General features: G+C 32.4%; 1 protein-coding gene across 1 annotated transcript in view; it reads right to left on the bottom strand.

The window, feature by feature from the left end:
• Positions 1 to 15,776, bottom strand: part of RASA1 (RAS p21 protein activator 1) — a 109,872-nt gene that overhangs the window by 41,942 nt on the left and 52,154 nt on the right. The window contains exons 5-8 of the mRNA XM_036849165.1: positions 12,858 to 12,975; positions 9,725 to 9,756; positions 5,328 to 5,380; positions 2,859 to 3,009 (exon numbers count right to left, since the gene is read on the bottom strand). Of these exons, the coding sequence (XP_036705060.1) occupies positions 2,859 to 3,009; positions 5,328 to 5,380; positions 9,725 to 9,756; positions 12,858 to 12,975 (354 nt within the window). The remainder of the gene's footprint in view (positions 1 to 2,858; positions 3,010 to 5,327; positions 5,381 to 9,724; positions 9,757 to 12,857; positions 12,976 to 15,776) is intronic.

The raw sequence follows: 15,776 nt of genomic DNA, 5'->3' as shown, positions 1-15,776 counted from the left end.
CACATATATATCTCTGATAATAAAATATCTGCTATACTACAAAATTATTTTAAACGAAATATAAAGTATAATGTTAAAAAGCAAACAGAAGATTTGAAAGATTAATAAAAAAATTACGGATGAATATGAACTAAATACCAGAGGTAGCATTTAACAGGAGGGGGTAGGGGGATGAGAAAAGTAAAAAGGTATTATCACAAGAAGGACAAAGAAGGTTATAAGTTTTTAAAGGACAAATGTAACACTAAAGAAAAACGAAAATCAGAAAGAATACATTTGAAGATAGCTAGGTACCACAACAGAGATGACTATGTGTTTCAAAGCAAAAGGCACCAAATCTGAGAAAACATCCAAGGTCTCTGGCTCCACAACTGTAAATGCAATCTATCCTGTAGCACCTCAATGTTACGATATAATTCTCGACCAGGAGTTGAAAGAACAGCATACTACTGCATGGAGTACATACAGTTCAGACTGTCCAGGAGCAAATTTACAAGCATGTGGCAACCAATCAGATATATTTTTACCAATGACCTGGACTTCCAAGAAGTTTTTTTAAAAAATTACTCTTTAGTTCATAGTCTACCCAGATATGCCTAAGGAAACAGTCAAGAGAGACACAACAAACAAAAATTTCGTAGACATTCCATAGTTCTAGCCATGAAATCAGATTTACAACTCAGAAAATTAAAACATGTTCACTATAAATCTGTAAAATAACTGAGTTTCTAGAGATACTATATCCTGTACTTTCATTTTAATAATTTACCTTTTAATAAATATAACTCTCTCTCTCTTCTTGAACACTACATGTTAGTAATCTTAAAGGTCTGACCAAAATCTTCCCTCTCCCTTCTTAATCACCATCTGAACTATTCTCTTCCCACTGATTCTCCTATGCATATTTGTACATCCTTGAATTTATCAGTCAGCTTACCATCTTTTCTAGAAGACCTGAGCACTAATAACGTAGGAACAGTATCTTTTTTCTTTACTATATATGCACAGATCTGTATAATACACTTCAAAAAGTAGATCAGTCAATAAATGTTTACTGAATTATATTTGTTGTTAAATGCCTCTCCTACTTTTCTAAAATTTAAAATATAGGAATATTAAAGTTATGTCTCAACAATGTAGTTTCTAAATGAAACAGACATAACTGCTACTTCTCTTTGCCCAAAGACTAATGTAGAGTTAATGTGGAGACAGGTCAGCAGAATTTGGCTCAGTTACATAGATTTATTGGATAATCCAACTTTACACTTCCATATCTAAACAATAAGTGATAATCACAAAGGTGTATCTTCTTAGAAATTACTTCATTACTGACATTAATGCTGAAATGGAGTATGTATTTCCAAAACAATTATAAAAACTGCCATTTTCTAGGCATGAGGGTCACATAATTCCAGCTTTCCTTTAAAAATGATTTTTTTAATATTAAAGCTAACAACAACAATACTCCTGAACTTTATAAGATGAACACATACAAGGGGAATAAAGAGTCTAATTTGGGGGAATGACCATGGACACTACATTAACATATATTTAAAAAAATTTTAAGTCATAATTTTGCAAGCAGACTAATAATTTTGCAATAATTTGGAAAGAAATATACTTCAAATATTTATTTCTTCCTGTTTCATTCTGGTCTTTATCAACAAAAGAGACTACCTTTATATATTTTACAGGCTGCCTCTATTATGTAGGAAGAATTTTCATCTTTAGAGAATGTGTATCATAAAGAAGTTTAAATCAAACAAAACAAACTTCCCCCAGAATTAATGTAAAATACTTTATCTTAAAAAAAAACTCCATGCAAACATTTATCAATTCAGTTAAGAATATGTTTTCAATTTATTGTTTTATATATTCCATGCCCCTAGAAACCTGGACAATGGGAGAATTTAATTTACCTTCATAGAGAGCTCAAATTGCACCTAGCTAGATTTTCAGTGAGGATGTCTAGATCAGACTGTAATGCTAGAAGGGGTTCAAGCAGCTCATATATGAGGTGTGTGAAAGGGTCCAGTAGTCTACACTCATCTTCCATTTGATGTCGTATCACTATCCACTGAACAACTGGCAAGCAACAGAACTTGCTTTTGGTTTTTTGCTTTGTTTTATTTTAAGGCATTAAACTAGGAAAATGCCGGCATTTTAGCTTACACTAGCCTCCAAAACAGGAAAATCATGCTACTCCAGAGTTATCCGGAATGGGAAAATGTTTACACTCAGAAATAAAATGAAAGATTACTTTCTATTATGCAGAAAAAAAACAGCTGACATTCTATCATATGGTTTTTTCTATTAACTGGTTTTCCTAATCAAGTGAGTGAAGTCCATCCTGAGTTTTGGGACAAACAAAGAGTTTACTGAGAATTTTAAAGGTGAGAAGTAGGAACCAATAATTACAAATAATACCAACTTGAGAACAACCCAATTATTTTTGGGTAACGTTATTAATAAGTCTCAGGAAAAAAGGTTCTTAAAGAGTGACCTATTAAAATGTCTCACTGATAAAAATCGGTAATATATTTTCTTTTTCTTAGATTAAATGTTCTGCTGTCCTACAGATAACGTATGGACTTAGCAAATTTGCTGCCAATAACTTGTGCATAAATAATCAAAAAATTACATAATTTTGGAAGGAAATAAGTTATTAATTTATATTCATGTTTGACACTAGCTAAAGAATTCTTGGATATGACTACTACTAAATTATATTAAATGTCTTATAATTTTAAATATTACGAAGTCAGAAACTTTTATATAATTTTGATTCTGATATATTATATTATCAAGATTTCAACTCTCCTTGCCAAAAGTAAAACTAAAAATTTCTCACAACTTACCTGTTATAATATCGGCCTCCCATCATAAACTGATTGTTTGGTGTTGGACATATTTTAAATCGCTGAATATTTTCATTGGTCCGAAAATAAAGTGAATAGTCACCAGGAGTATTATCTGATGGCCTCACAAGAAAACTGCAGACTTGACCAACTACAAAAATTAAGCTGTTAGTTTTATTCCCTAATTATCAAATTAAAAAAGAAAAAGTGTTAAGTAGTATAATTACAAAATACATTCAAAAGTCAAAAACATATGTAAAATTTTCACCAGGAACTTTTGTTTGTTTGTTTGTTTTTTGGCCGCACCGCATGGCTTGCAGGATTTAGTTCCCCGACCAGGGACTGAACCTAGGCCATGGCAATGAAAGCACCGAGTCCTAACTACTGGACACCAGAGAATTCCTGAAACTTTTTAAAAATAAAGATAATTTTAAGGCAATTTCTTTTTGTATTTTCTGGTTTATGAGTCACAACCACCCATGATGTCGCTTGTCTTTATTACATAAAAATACAGGGCAGAAGTGTGCAGCACTGACTGCTGGTTAATAAGTCTCCACCTATCATAACTTGGAAAGAATACTCTAACCACAGATGGGGTTACTGGCTAAAACTACCATATTCTGTTTGCAAAAGAAAAGTCTAAAAAAGTAAAAGTGAATTTTACTTAAGAATACTCTATACTTAAGTAATGATTCTGATTAAACATTAAAAAGTCATAACTATAATAAAATAGTACCAAAAGCTTACAAAAGTAGATTCAAAACAACTGAAATATTTGTGTACCTAATCAAAATCAATACACATGCACTATATTTCATTTAATAGGCACGATCTTGAAAAGTCATACAGAAGCAAATTATCATGTATTAAATATTTTCATATTAATTTTAGAGAAGTCTTTGACATCTGCAATTGGCAGTGACTTTTACCACTAAGATGCTTTTTTACCTTTTCTCTAAGTCCTAATGACAGAAAAGATCAGAACTTGATTGCTTTTAGGAAAGCAAAATGAACACTTAGAATATCAGATGTCATTTTTATGTAAATTACTAATAGTTCCAATCATCTATCCAAGGCACTTACTACCAAGTAATTTCATGCTCAATACAAAGAATAGGAATTACTGCAAAATTGTGCATGCAAGTGCTTATGTGTATTCTTCCTGGGAGAAAATCACCAGACTCTTAAAAGAGAACATGACCGAAAGAAAATAAAAACATAAGGAAATTAAGTTTAGCTCTTTTTCAATTTACATGTCTAAAACAAGAGTGAGTGCCTCAGGTATTTGGTGGTGCAAGTTCAAAATCATAAATGTATATTCAAAATTCAGTAAATTCACTAAAATAAATATTTTGGTCCCACTTTGAAAGCAGGTAGCATGTCATTTTGGTTGAGCATTTGGTTTCTGTTACTACCATATAGAATTACCATGTTCTTTAATGACTTTTTAACCTATAGCCCCACAATAAAATTGAATACTTCCTAAAACTGCCATAAATCTTTCAAAAGAGCCGACTATTAATTACATTAAAGGCAATGCCTTATGGCTTGAACAGTAACTCAGATAAGATCTTTAAATGATCAGTGGTTTAGTCATCATATACATTGAACTCTGGTCGGTTTTAAAGAACTAAGACTTCTAAATTACAGATTACTGCTTCAACTTGTCTCAAGTCCTTCTAAAGTATGGTTTCCTGAAGAGATACTTGGTAATTAAATTAATTCAGTCTTAAATTTTAGTTAGGATAAGTGATAATGGAATAGTTTTTGTTTTAAATAATTAACCCACAGTACAATTCAATTTTTATTTTGCATATCTCTGTAACCACACAGTTTTAGGAAATGTTAAAATCAACATATTTTAAATAAGGCCCAATTTTATAATTCTACAAGTGTACAAAGATAAATGCAAGCACATTTGCTGTATCTGAACAGCAAGAAAATGAAAACAACATGATATTCCTCTATAAGAGACTGACAATAAATTATGGTATTTATACAATGGAAAGCTTATGGTCATTGAAAAGAATAATGAAAATTTATATATGCAGATACGGAATGATTTCCCAAAATACATCTTAACATGAAAAAAGTGTGTTGTATGTTCCTGTGAGAGTGCGTGGTGGGGGGGTATGTGTAGGGGGGTAAGTAGGGGTGAGGAAGGAACACACACACAGACACGAAACTTCTAGAAACATAGGAAAAAACACTCATCTGGCACTGCTTCTAAGGAAGAGTACAGGGGCCTGGTGCAGAAGGAAAACACACTGCACTGAATTTTATACTGCAGGTTTTCAACTAAAAAACACCAAAAACCAAGAACACCAATTTCTCTGTGCTGGGCAAGAAATTACAATATACATAAATATCAAATGAATGCTAAAGGCAAAATACATGATAAATGGTTGGTTCACTTTTTTATTCTTTTTAAATAACAACATTAGAAAAGGAAAGTGAATATATAAATACCTGTCATTAGTAAATTATAAGCTTCTTGTTTGGAAATTTTCCCATGGAACCATCTTAAAAAGAGGATAAATTAAATATGTAAATCAAAAGTCTTTTTTGCTGTTATACCATCAAAACTAAACAACTAACATAATATAATAAGTTTAATTCAAGCTGACATAATGAAATAAATGCAATGCAATTGACCAAATGACCTCATTCCTTTTACAATTGTTACTACACTTTGTAAACATGCCTAAGTTCAACAAAATATAGAAAAATTAGGGACTATCTAGTATGAACTACAATTTCCATATTAATTACCAATACAAAAACAGCAATGATTTTAATTCTGATAATGACAAATTGTTAAGCTTACAGCATAGCTAGCATTCTTTTTTCTTTTGATTAGGAGCGGGGAGTGGTAGAGGTAGAGCCCACCAGAACTGCTCAGAAAAAAAATTAGTGGATTAATTTTTCTCATACTTCTCTCAAAGTGAATTTCCCTATAAGTTCTCTCTTCAAATCAACATGGTTGATTCATACTTTACTGAAAGCCAGAAAATAAGACTGAATGATGAGAAAGAATAGATACCAACATCAAGAACTGAAAGAAAAGAATGACTTAGTATTACTAATTCTATTTGAGCTAATGGCCTATCATATCAGATTGCTAGAATATTTTATATTCTGCATACTTAAAATAAGCCTTTAGAAATTATTATAAAAGGCATTAGAGTCAAAATCTACTGCATATAATAACTAAAGTATTTAAATAATTTACCTTAAAATAAAATGATACATTTGGTTTAAAAAATTAATTACTAGTAATTAAATTACTTAAAATCTCTCATCTGAAGGACTATATCTATCTTACTGATTAAGACATGTTATATGTTAATACCAAGCTCTCTACCACTTTGCCATATATTCTTAGGGTCTATAATTATTTTTAATCGTGGCTTAAAGAACAAGTTGGAAAGTAAAAATACTACAAGACTAAAATATATAAATACCCTAAAATCCAATGTTACAGGTTTAGAGGCTGTTCATACTGTTTTAAATTACCCATATTATTACTGGTCAGAGTACAAAATATAACTGAATTTTTACCTTTTCACATGAATAAAATGTTAAACTTTTACTTTCTCTCTTTAACTTTATTCCAACCCTTAACTCACTAATTCAGATTTCCTGAGGCTCCCAATGCTAATTTTGAATAATTTAAAACAAGTATACAATAACTGGAGCAGTCCAGGCTGCCTTAAAAGGCAGTAAAGTTCCATACGGCATTCAAACACAGCTGAAATGACCATTTACTACAAATGCTAAAACAGCATTTCTATATTCTAATGGATAGTTGATTAGATGACCTCGAAGGCCCATCCTATATTTCTCTATAGCTAGAATAAAGGAGAAAAAGGGAATTTAAAAGGGGAAGGGGGCAAAAAATAGCGTTTAGAGAACAAATTGGCAATACTGTTTTCTGAAAGGATTGGATCTGAGTTTCCTCATTCAGGCATTTATTACCACATGTAAAATGAGTATATTTCAAGCACATGGTTTGTACCAATAATAGAAAAATGAGACTGTGATCTTAGGAAGTCCCCATTCTAGTAAGAAAAAGGAATAAATAAATACTGTATAACTATAAAGAGAATGTAGAAACTATAACAAAGCGCAGTGATAGGTACATGCTGAGGGCATTTTTAGAACAACAGAGAAGGGCACCAATTCTGTAGGGTGTATACAGGGGAAGATAACAGAAGACTTCTTGGGAAGAGTGATAAATGGGTTAAGTCTCTAAGTAAGAATAGGCATTAACCAAACACAGTGGAGGGGAATTCTGGCCTAGGAAGTAGCTTGAGTGAAGGAGAAAAACAGTACTAAGCATTTGAAGATCTACAAGCTGTAGAGTAGAATATAAAACTAGAAATGACAAGAGATAGGGCTTATAAAGGACACAAGACCTGGATCAGATCTTTTCAGACTCTGCTAAGGTAAAGAGAATCAGGCAAGAATTTTAAGTGAGAAAGTAATACAGTCACACACATGTTTTAGGTCGATTATTCTAGCTGTTAGAAGAAAGGATTTGAGGAGACTAAAGTGTCAAGCAAGACCAACTTAGAGGTTATTGCTACATCAAAGTCCTGGTACGAGATGAAAAGGGCCTGAACTAGAATATGGTTGCTTAAGACTGAGAAGAAGGCCCACATTCAAGAAATATTTTAGAAGATAAAAATAGCAGGACTTGGTACTTGTGTCATGGAAATATGGAGCTGAAAAGGAACGCAGCTAAAGTTATACCATCTATTTAGTCTCAAAAGGCACTCGGGGCTGTTACTGAGGATGCTTCACTGCCAGTCAACACCTTAAGAAATTAGAGGGAGCTGACAAATACATAAAATAAACCAACAATGCAAATTTAGCTTATGCTAAATACCAAATGAGTAGAAAATTATAAAGTTCAGAATATGGAATGATCACAAATGTATTAAATTTTAAAAAAAGATTTCCCAGTGAAACTGGGATTTAAACTTTATGTTATAAGAAAACTGGATATAGCTTTAAATGTTTATTGGTATTTGACCTCTCTTTTTTTTCTTTTCTTTTTAAAAAGAATTTATGGTATTATTTTAAATAGGGATAAAAATATAGATTTCTTGCTTCTCTTGAAAATCAGGAGGCTTTCATAACACTAGACTCACACATCAATTAGACCGGTCACCTCACTGCAGGCAAACACTGTCTAGTTTTTGACTTTCTGCAGTCTCCTGTGATACAAAGAGTGAATGTTAGTTTCCATTTATTACCACACTTGCAGTGTTATTTTCTTACAGTAGCGAAACAGTTCCATGTACCTTGATCGCTATCAAAGCGGGAAAATAAGAAAGATCAAGATTATTGTAATTTGAGAAAAATGGGAATATATACACCTGACCCAGTTCATTTGCTTACACTATCTGTATGCCTCTTCCAAACATTAATTAGAATTTGCAACTCCTCACATAGGTAGTGAGAAGACTTCAAACTAGTACAATCAACAAAGTACAGTCTCACTGATGAAGCCTACTTTGCAGCTACACAGAACAATAAGGAAAATGAACTCAGAAAATCTCATATGTTCCACTTAAGAAAGGGTGGGAACTAAATTAGATGACTGAAAGTGAGTATTCAGTTTGTTTTCATGTTCTAATGGTTAGAATTCAGAATAAGCAAACACTTGAGAGGCAAGCCTTAAATTCCATCCGTAATTGCCGGCAGGAAGGTAAGAAAAAATATTCCACTGAAAATATATCAGATGAACAGTTTATTAAAATAATATGAGTAAAACAGAATTTGGATTAAGAGTTAAGCCCTTTAGACACGGGGAGGGGGAAGGGTAAACTGGGACGAAGTGAGAGAGTAGCACTGACATATATACACTACCAAATGTAAAATAGATAGCTAGTGGGAAGCAGCCGCATAGCACAGGGAGATCAGCTCAGTGCTTTGTGACCACCTGGAAGGGTGGGGTAGGGAGGGCGGGAGAGAGACGCAAGAGGGAAGGGATATGGGGATATATGTATACATATAGCTGATTCACTTTGTTATACAGCAGAAACTAACACAATATTGTAAAGCAATTATACTCCAATAAAGATGTTAAGAAAAAAAAAAGAAAAAGAAAAAATTTTTTAAAAAAAGGAGTTAAGCCCTTTAAAAGAAAACATATATACAAATAAACATCAAGAGGGATGAGAAGGACACTAAAAAAGATCTTCAAGGACGTTAAAAAAATTAGAGCAAAGCTGAAACACCATGGGGAATGATCTCCCATAAAAGCAACTAATAACTTCTGGAATATAAGGGAAGAACGTAGCAAATAGTAGGAATATAAGATAAGAATGTGGCAAGTAGTAGGTGTACTAATACCTGGTCTTTGAATTTACCCTTACAGGATACTTAAAATCAGCCTGAAAAAATTATGAAAAGGAAGTCCTTGGAGAATCTTATTAATATGGTAAAGAACCATAATTTGGGGGAAAAGCTCTCTGACTTTAAAAAAACAAAACAAAAACTGAACCATAAAGTACATAAAAGATAATGGCAACAAAAACAAGAAACACTATGAATAAATCAATAAGAAAACAAAAAAAATGTGAGGAATTATGACATTCATAATGTTATTAATGTACTGTTTATCAAAAAGTCTTTAGTTTGGTGATATAAGAGTTATATGTAGGTATAAGCCACCTTCATTATCACTAGGTCCTTAAGAAAACAGTTAGAAATCAACTCTTGAGCCAAATAAAAAACAATTTTTAAGTCAGCTCAAAAAGTATCAATTTTCTTTTAAAATACTTTTAGATCAAAGTTTTCCAATTAGTAAGTTTACATTATATTTTTTTCCCTTTTAATAGTTAACACAAACTTACATTTTGCCTTCATGTGGATCTTCTTCCCGGCCCTAAAGGGAAAGACATTAAGACAGTTTTTATGGAATTATTAATATACTTTTATTAAAATTAATAAAATCTTATCTTCAAACATATCTACACCCTGCCCTTCATATTTATTTATGTATATACAAGAAAAGGTGTTTCTATTCATGAAAGGTCTTTCCAAAACTCTCCCCCTTAGTCCTCTTCTCTCTTTGTTGTGATTACTCTAATCCAGGCCCTTCTCCTCTCTTAAACTATTAACAACAGCCAACTAGTATAATTACCTCTGTGCCCCATCCCACCCCACCACTCCAATCTGGATTCATCAGTTTCAACAGCAACTTTGCCCTGCATTAAGAAACATCAAACAAAACAAAAATAAACAAATTTAAAAAACCAGGCCTTTAGTACCTCTCTACTGCCCACAAACTCCTCAGTTTACAACCAGAATCCTTTACCATATGACTCAAGTCTATGTTTCCTGTCTCATACTACCATTTCTCTTTAGGTATCTATACCATGGTCACACATAAACTACCTCTTTGCTAATCTACATTTTCCCACCACTGTAGCTTGTTCTTTTTTACTTAGAGTGTCCTTTCCACTCACTACTTCCTACCTGTTAGTTAAAACCTAAACCATCTAGGCAGGATCTATCTCAAATACTACCTCCTCAGTAAGACACTGAGTCCCTAAAACATAAACATGAACTTTTACTCTGAATAGAAAAGACATCCTTCTTTTTCCATCTTTTGAACTTTACCCTACTCTATTTGATATTGCCATTATTTAAGATATACTAGGTGATATTCATTCCATTATTGTGGCTATAAGCATCTTAAGACCTGAGCCATTTTTTGTTAACACTGACTACCACAACCACTAGCACAACGCTTGGCACATAATTTTCACTGAATATCTGTTGAATTGTAGTCCTAGTACCCAACACAGTACCTGGCATCGAGTTTCCATTGAATAACGAAGGAAAGAGTAGAAAAATGAACTAAGTACACGTGGATTTACTTCTCTAAATTTGGTCCTCACTCAAATATCAAATATCTAACCAAATTAAAATCAAACACTTGCTAAATGCCTTCTATATTACAAAATGCTAAAAACAAATCACATAAAAACAAAATGCATTATTGTTGCCCAAAAGGAGTTAATCTCTATATAAGAGGTTTACAGAATAAATTAATTTTAAATGTAATGGGATATAAAGTTAACAAGGTGCTATGGAAACACACGAGGAAACAATTTAGCCTAAGAAAGGGTGTGAAAAAAGGGGCAATATCTGAGCCGAACTGATAGATGAATCAAATTTTACAAAGCAGTTTAGCAGGGCAGGAGTGTCAAGGGAGAGGGAAAAGAATAGGCATAGGGACATCCATTCATTCAACAAACATTTACTGAATGCCTGCTAATGCCAGACATTATTCTAGGCAACAGGGACACATTGAATCAGAGACGAAAATCCTCACAGAGCTTACATTCTGGAATTAAGACATAATATAGTACAAATGTGCTTGGGGAACAGTAATGAAAATCAGAATTTCAGGGTGGGAAATTCCTTAGATCCATCCAGCAACCAAATGTCTGAAATCTAGACAATCTCCAAATGGCTCTCCAATCTACAAGGATTCACTATGTTCCAATGAAGACCACTATGAAAAATTATTCTAAATATTGAAGTAAAAACTGTTTATAATTCTAACTTGGAGCCATTCCACCACTAATTCAAAGTATGACCATATTCATTTTTAACAGCCACATCACATTGTTCACTCACACTGAGCTGTTAACTTGTTCTCCTTTTTTTTTCTTTCCTTGTATGTTAGGTCATGTTTCCTTACCTTAAACTGGGCTTTTTTTTTTTCCCCCCCCCTGTATTCAATGGATAACTTTCACTTATCCTTATTAAAATTTATCTTGTTAAATTTGACCCAGAGTTCCAAGAGCTTGAGAGAAAAGTTCAACTACACTTCAATTCCTTTAAATAATCAGAATAATGGGGGTAGGGGGGTTACAGCAGAAAGAAAATCCAAAATACTACTAAGAAACTTTGTAGTAAAACTAACATAGGTGTTAAGATTCTTCAGTTTGAACACTTCCTGTCCATACAGAATAAATATCAATCCTGCTGTAGAATACAGAATTCTAATCTCGGAATTAGTTCTAATCCCAGCTCTTCCACTAAGTAACTATGTGACTATGAGTATGGAACGTATCATACCATTTCCTCAACTCCTCCCACTTTTCCTCAGTATGTTTTACTGCTACATATCAAGATCTGGCTGCCAGAATAGGCAGACAAGAGAATTAATAGCAAAGAAAAATATTCTCCACTGCCGTCCTCCTGGAACAATAATCAGAGCACAGGTTTCAGCATATTACCAGGTTCAAGGCATAATTTAAAAACAGTCACTCTGAGGGTTGTAAAAAATAACAGAAAACCATTCCATCCTGCTGGACAAATCCGAAAGAGAAGAGTGAATTCCAAAACTATAATGCAATGTTTAATATATTTCAGTGATACTCAATACTGTATCTGAAATGCATATGCCGCTTGAATGCTGATCTGTATCTAAAAATGCACAAACACGATTATTTATAGTGTCTAAGACTACTGATAATGTATTTTGTGATGACATTGAAAACAAGGGAAATATTCAAAATACAGAACCATGTGATAATATATGTGTCATATAACTCCATTTTTCCAAGGTTACTAGAAAATTATACATATATTTGGGAGATAAAGAGTTTGAAAGCAAACGCGCAACCATTTGAGATTCCATGATCAGTTGGACATAACATCATTTATGAGGAAGACCAAGAAGACAAAAAGGGATACAAATAAGCACATGTTAATACATTTTTAATTCTTAGAAACTCATGAAAACATCCTGAAAATTGGCAGCTAACATGCTAGCTTGGTTGTGCTCTTTACAAATAAATAGCATTTACCAACAGTAAATACGTTTTAATGAAAAATTACTTGTACTTATGAATTGAGGTTTTTCATAAAAGAAATATATTCATAGCTAATTTCCCTGATTATGGACAAGTTCCAAAATTTAAAAAGTATTTAGAATTCTGAGAAGGAGAAGAAAAGAACAAAACTTACCACCTCTTCTACTAGGTCTTCAACAATAAGACCTTGTTCATCTGTTCTTAGATTTGTAACCCACATCCATCCATCTTCTAACTCGTTATGAACAATGAACATATCTCCTTTTAAGAAACTGAAAATAGCAATTATGAAGTTATTAAAATTAAATAAAATTTTTAAACATGGAAATTTAAGTGATTATGTACCACCTCACAGAGATAATATGATACTGGAAAACGCAAGGGGTTAAGGTCAAATACTCTAGATTTTTGTCCTGTTTCTGTCATCATCTACATGTAAAAGACACTTATAAATCTGAATCTTAATTTTGACATGCGTAAAATGGGTTTAATAACGGTACCTTTACTATCTGTATCACTGGATTATTGTTAGATTCAAACTGGAATTTATGTAAACAGTAATTATACATATATTACAGGCTTTGGGGTGTAACTACAAGAAAACTGAACTTTAAAATTTAAGTTTCAATGTTATTACTCTTTCAGATACAGGTTACATAACATCATAAACATATAATAAATATTATTAACTCATTCCACATATACAAGATAAGGTTACTTTAGAAAAAGTTTATTTTAAATAAGCCTTATCACACAGATGCTTATGAGACTAACATTTTTCTCATAAAGAACATTAGGGTTTATTTAATTCACTCAGCTATCCATGGTCCAACAAGTATAGCATTCTTTCTCCGAAAGTGGTACCAAGGGGTATATTAATGAGAATGCATGCATGTTTTTTCTGTTACCAATACCTGAGTGGAGGGATGTATACACAATCCAGTTTCTTTTCACTGGACTCTAGATGTTTTCAACCTCCACACAATCACAGGATTAAAAAGTTGTTGATGTATGTCATCAATATAAAACCATCAGTAATTCCTTGAACTTTCCCTTTTAGGCTTGAACAAATGCCTTTGAGTGCTTAAGGTTTTAAGATTGACTGGATGCTACCATTGACCCTGTATCTATATCCCTATCTGTAATATATATGTATTTTTTAAATAAATTTTCCTTTAAGTCTTAATATTCACAAACCAAAGTTATAGTAAGTGAATCTCTTCTCATACCTTTGAAAACTTTGTTTTTCTCTAAAATATCTGAAGCTTCACTGTTACTTGGACCAGTTCAAAAATAAAAATTTGTACCTGATGCTTCAGATGCACCCTTTTTGAATAAGCACAGAATACTGCATTCTACCTTGATTCTACAACCCTTAACAATGACCAATATTTCACTAGCTGAAAGGGGGCAGACATTACCACTTAGCCAAGTATAAATTGTTCCTTTCCGGAACCAACCACCTAAATAAATACGTTAAAACAGAAGTCAAAGAGAAATGAGAAATGACAAGTTTCATTTTTGGTCAAAAGCAGTCCTAAGAGATTTTTTTTAAAATTTTGACTTGTTTCTATACTACAAACTTTTTATGATGCAAAAAACAAAAACGTGAAAAATAAAAAGCTTACTGGCAGAAACATCATAATCCTAAGATTCATTATGCATTATTTTGCATTTTTCCTCAAAACAGGTTAAAGTGCTTTATTAAATCTCATTAATCTTCAGATGTTTTTACTTAAAAAAAAAAAAAAAAAAAAAAAACACTTTTCAGGTATATATAAATTAAAAAAGACTCATAACTTCATACATATTTCTGCCATTCTAATTCTTGTTTAAATTTTCATCTTCCTAGATCAGAAGTATTCAACTTTTGGAAGGTCTCTCAGGGCCCCTTTATAGTTTTAAAAATTGATACCGTAACAGGCTTTCATTTATTCATTTACATGGATTATATCTATTGATAATTACCATATTAGAATTTAAAATGTAAATGTTTAAAAATATTTATTAATTCCTTTTAAAATAATAATATACCCTATTAACATGGTAACATAAAAAATGAAAAATAATTATAATCTTTACAAGTTTAATAAGAATATTATTGCCTTGCATTTTTGCAAATCTCATGTCTGGCTTAAGTTCAAACTGCTGGATTCTCATATCCATTTCTTTATTCAATCTGTTGCTATATGGGTTTTTTGCTTAAAGTATATGAGGAAAATCTGGCTTTATACAAATATGTCGTTGTGAAAGGGATGAGTATTTTAATAGCCTTTCAGATAATTATAGATAGTCTATTACATTAACCCCAAAACTTGACTAGTGGTACTTTCTTGGAGGTTGGTTGTAATGTGGAATCTAAAACTATGTATCAATGAACTTTCTGTACCATTCCAATAACCTCTATTGGTCTATTTTGCACTGTGAATGGATCTTTTACCCAGTCATAATTTTGTAACATCATGCACTGATCCTTTAGAAAATACTGGTTCACTGAGCTATGCAGATCATCCAGATATAAACACATTATGCAGTATCAAAACATCACATTCTTCAATATCAGCACCAATCTCATCAGAAAAGTCATTAAGTATCTAGGAAGCTGTCAAACTCCTGATGGCAAATACAGGGTTTCCAAAATACTAATTTTTCCTCGAAAGCTCAAATTGTCATTGGCAACAAATACTGCCAGTTATTTCCCTTGAAGTAACAGATTCACTTTGTTCTTAAAAAAAAAAAAAAAAGTCTGAATAACCATAATTTGCCTGTCAGTCATTCTCCTAAGTGAAAATGATGTGCACAAAAAAAAAAGCAGCTAGTTCAGCTCTCAAAGCACCTCTTTTCCTCAAGACATTGAACTGTGGTACACGGTAGAGGTGCTTTATGAGTATGTCCCATTTCATCACAAAGATATTAAAAAGATGTATAGCCATAGGTTGAGATTTATAAAACAAATATTTTTTATTGTCTCACCAAGAACGTTCGTAAGTGAAACTGGCTTTTTTTGTTTAACTGCAAGCATGGGGCAGTGAAAAACGATATACATTTGTTACCACTGCCTTGATTTGTGCTA

This window comes from Balaenoptera musculus, chromosome 3, assembly GCF_009873245.2.
Source record: "Balaenoptera musculus isolate JJ_BM4_2016_0621 chromosome 3, mBalMus1.pri.v3, whole genome shotgun sequence".
NCBI classification, from domain to species: domain Eukaryota; kingdom Metazoa; phylum Chordata; class Mammalia; order Artiodactyla; family Balaenopteridae; genus Balaenoptera; species Balaenoptera musculus.
The sequence above is the reverse complement of the archived record's forward strand: the minus strand, read 5'-3'. Positions and strand labels throughout refer to the sequence as shown.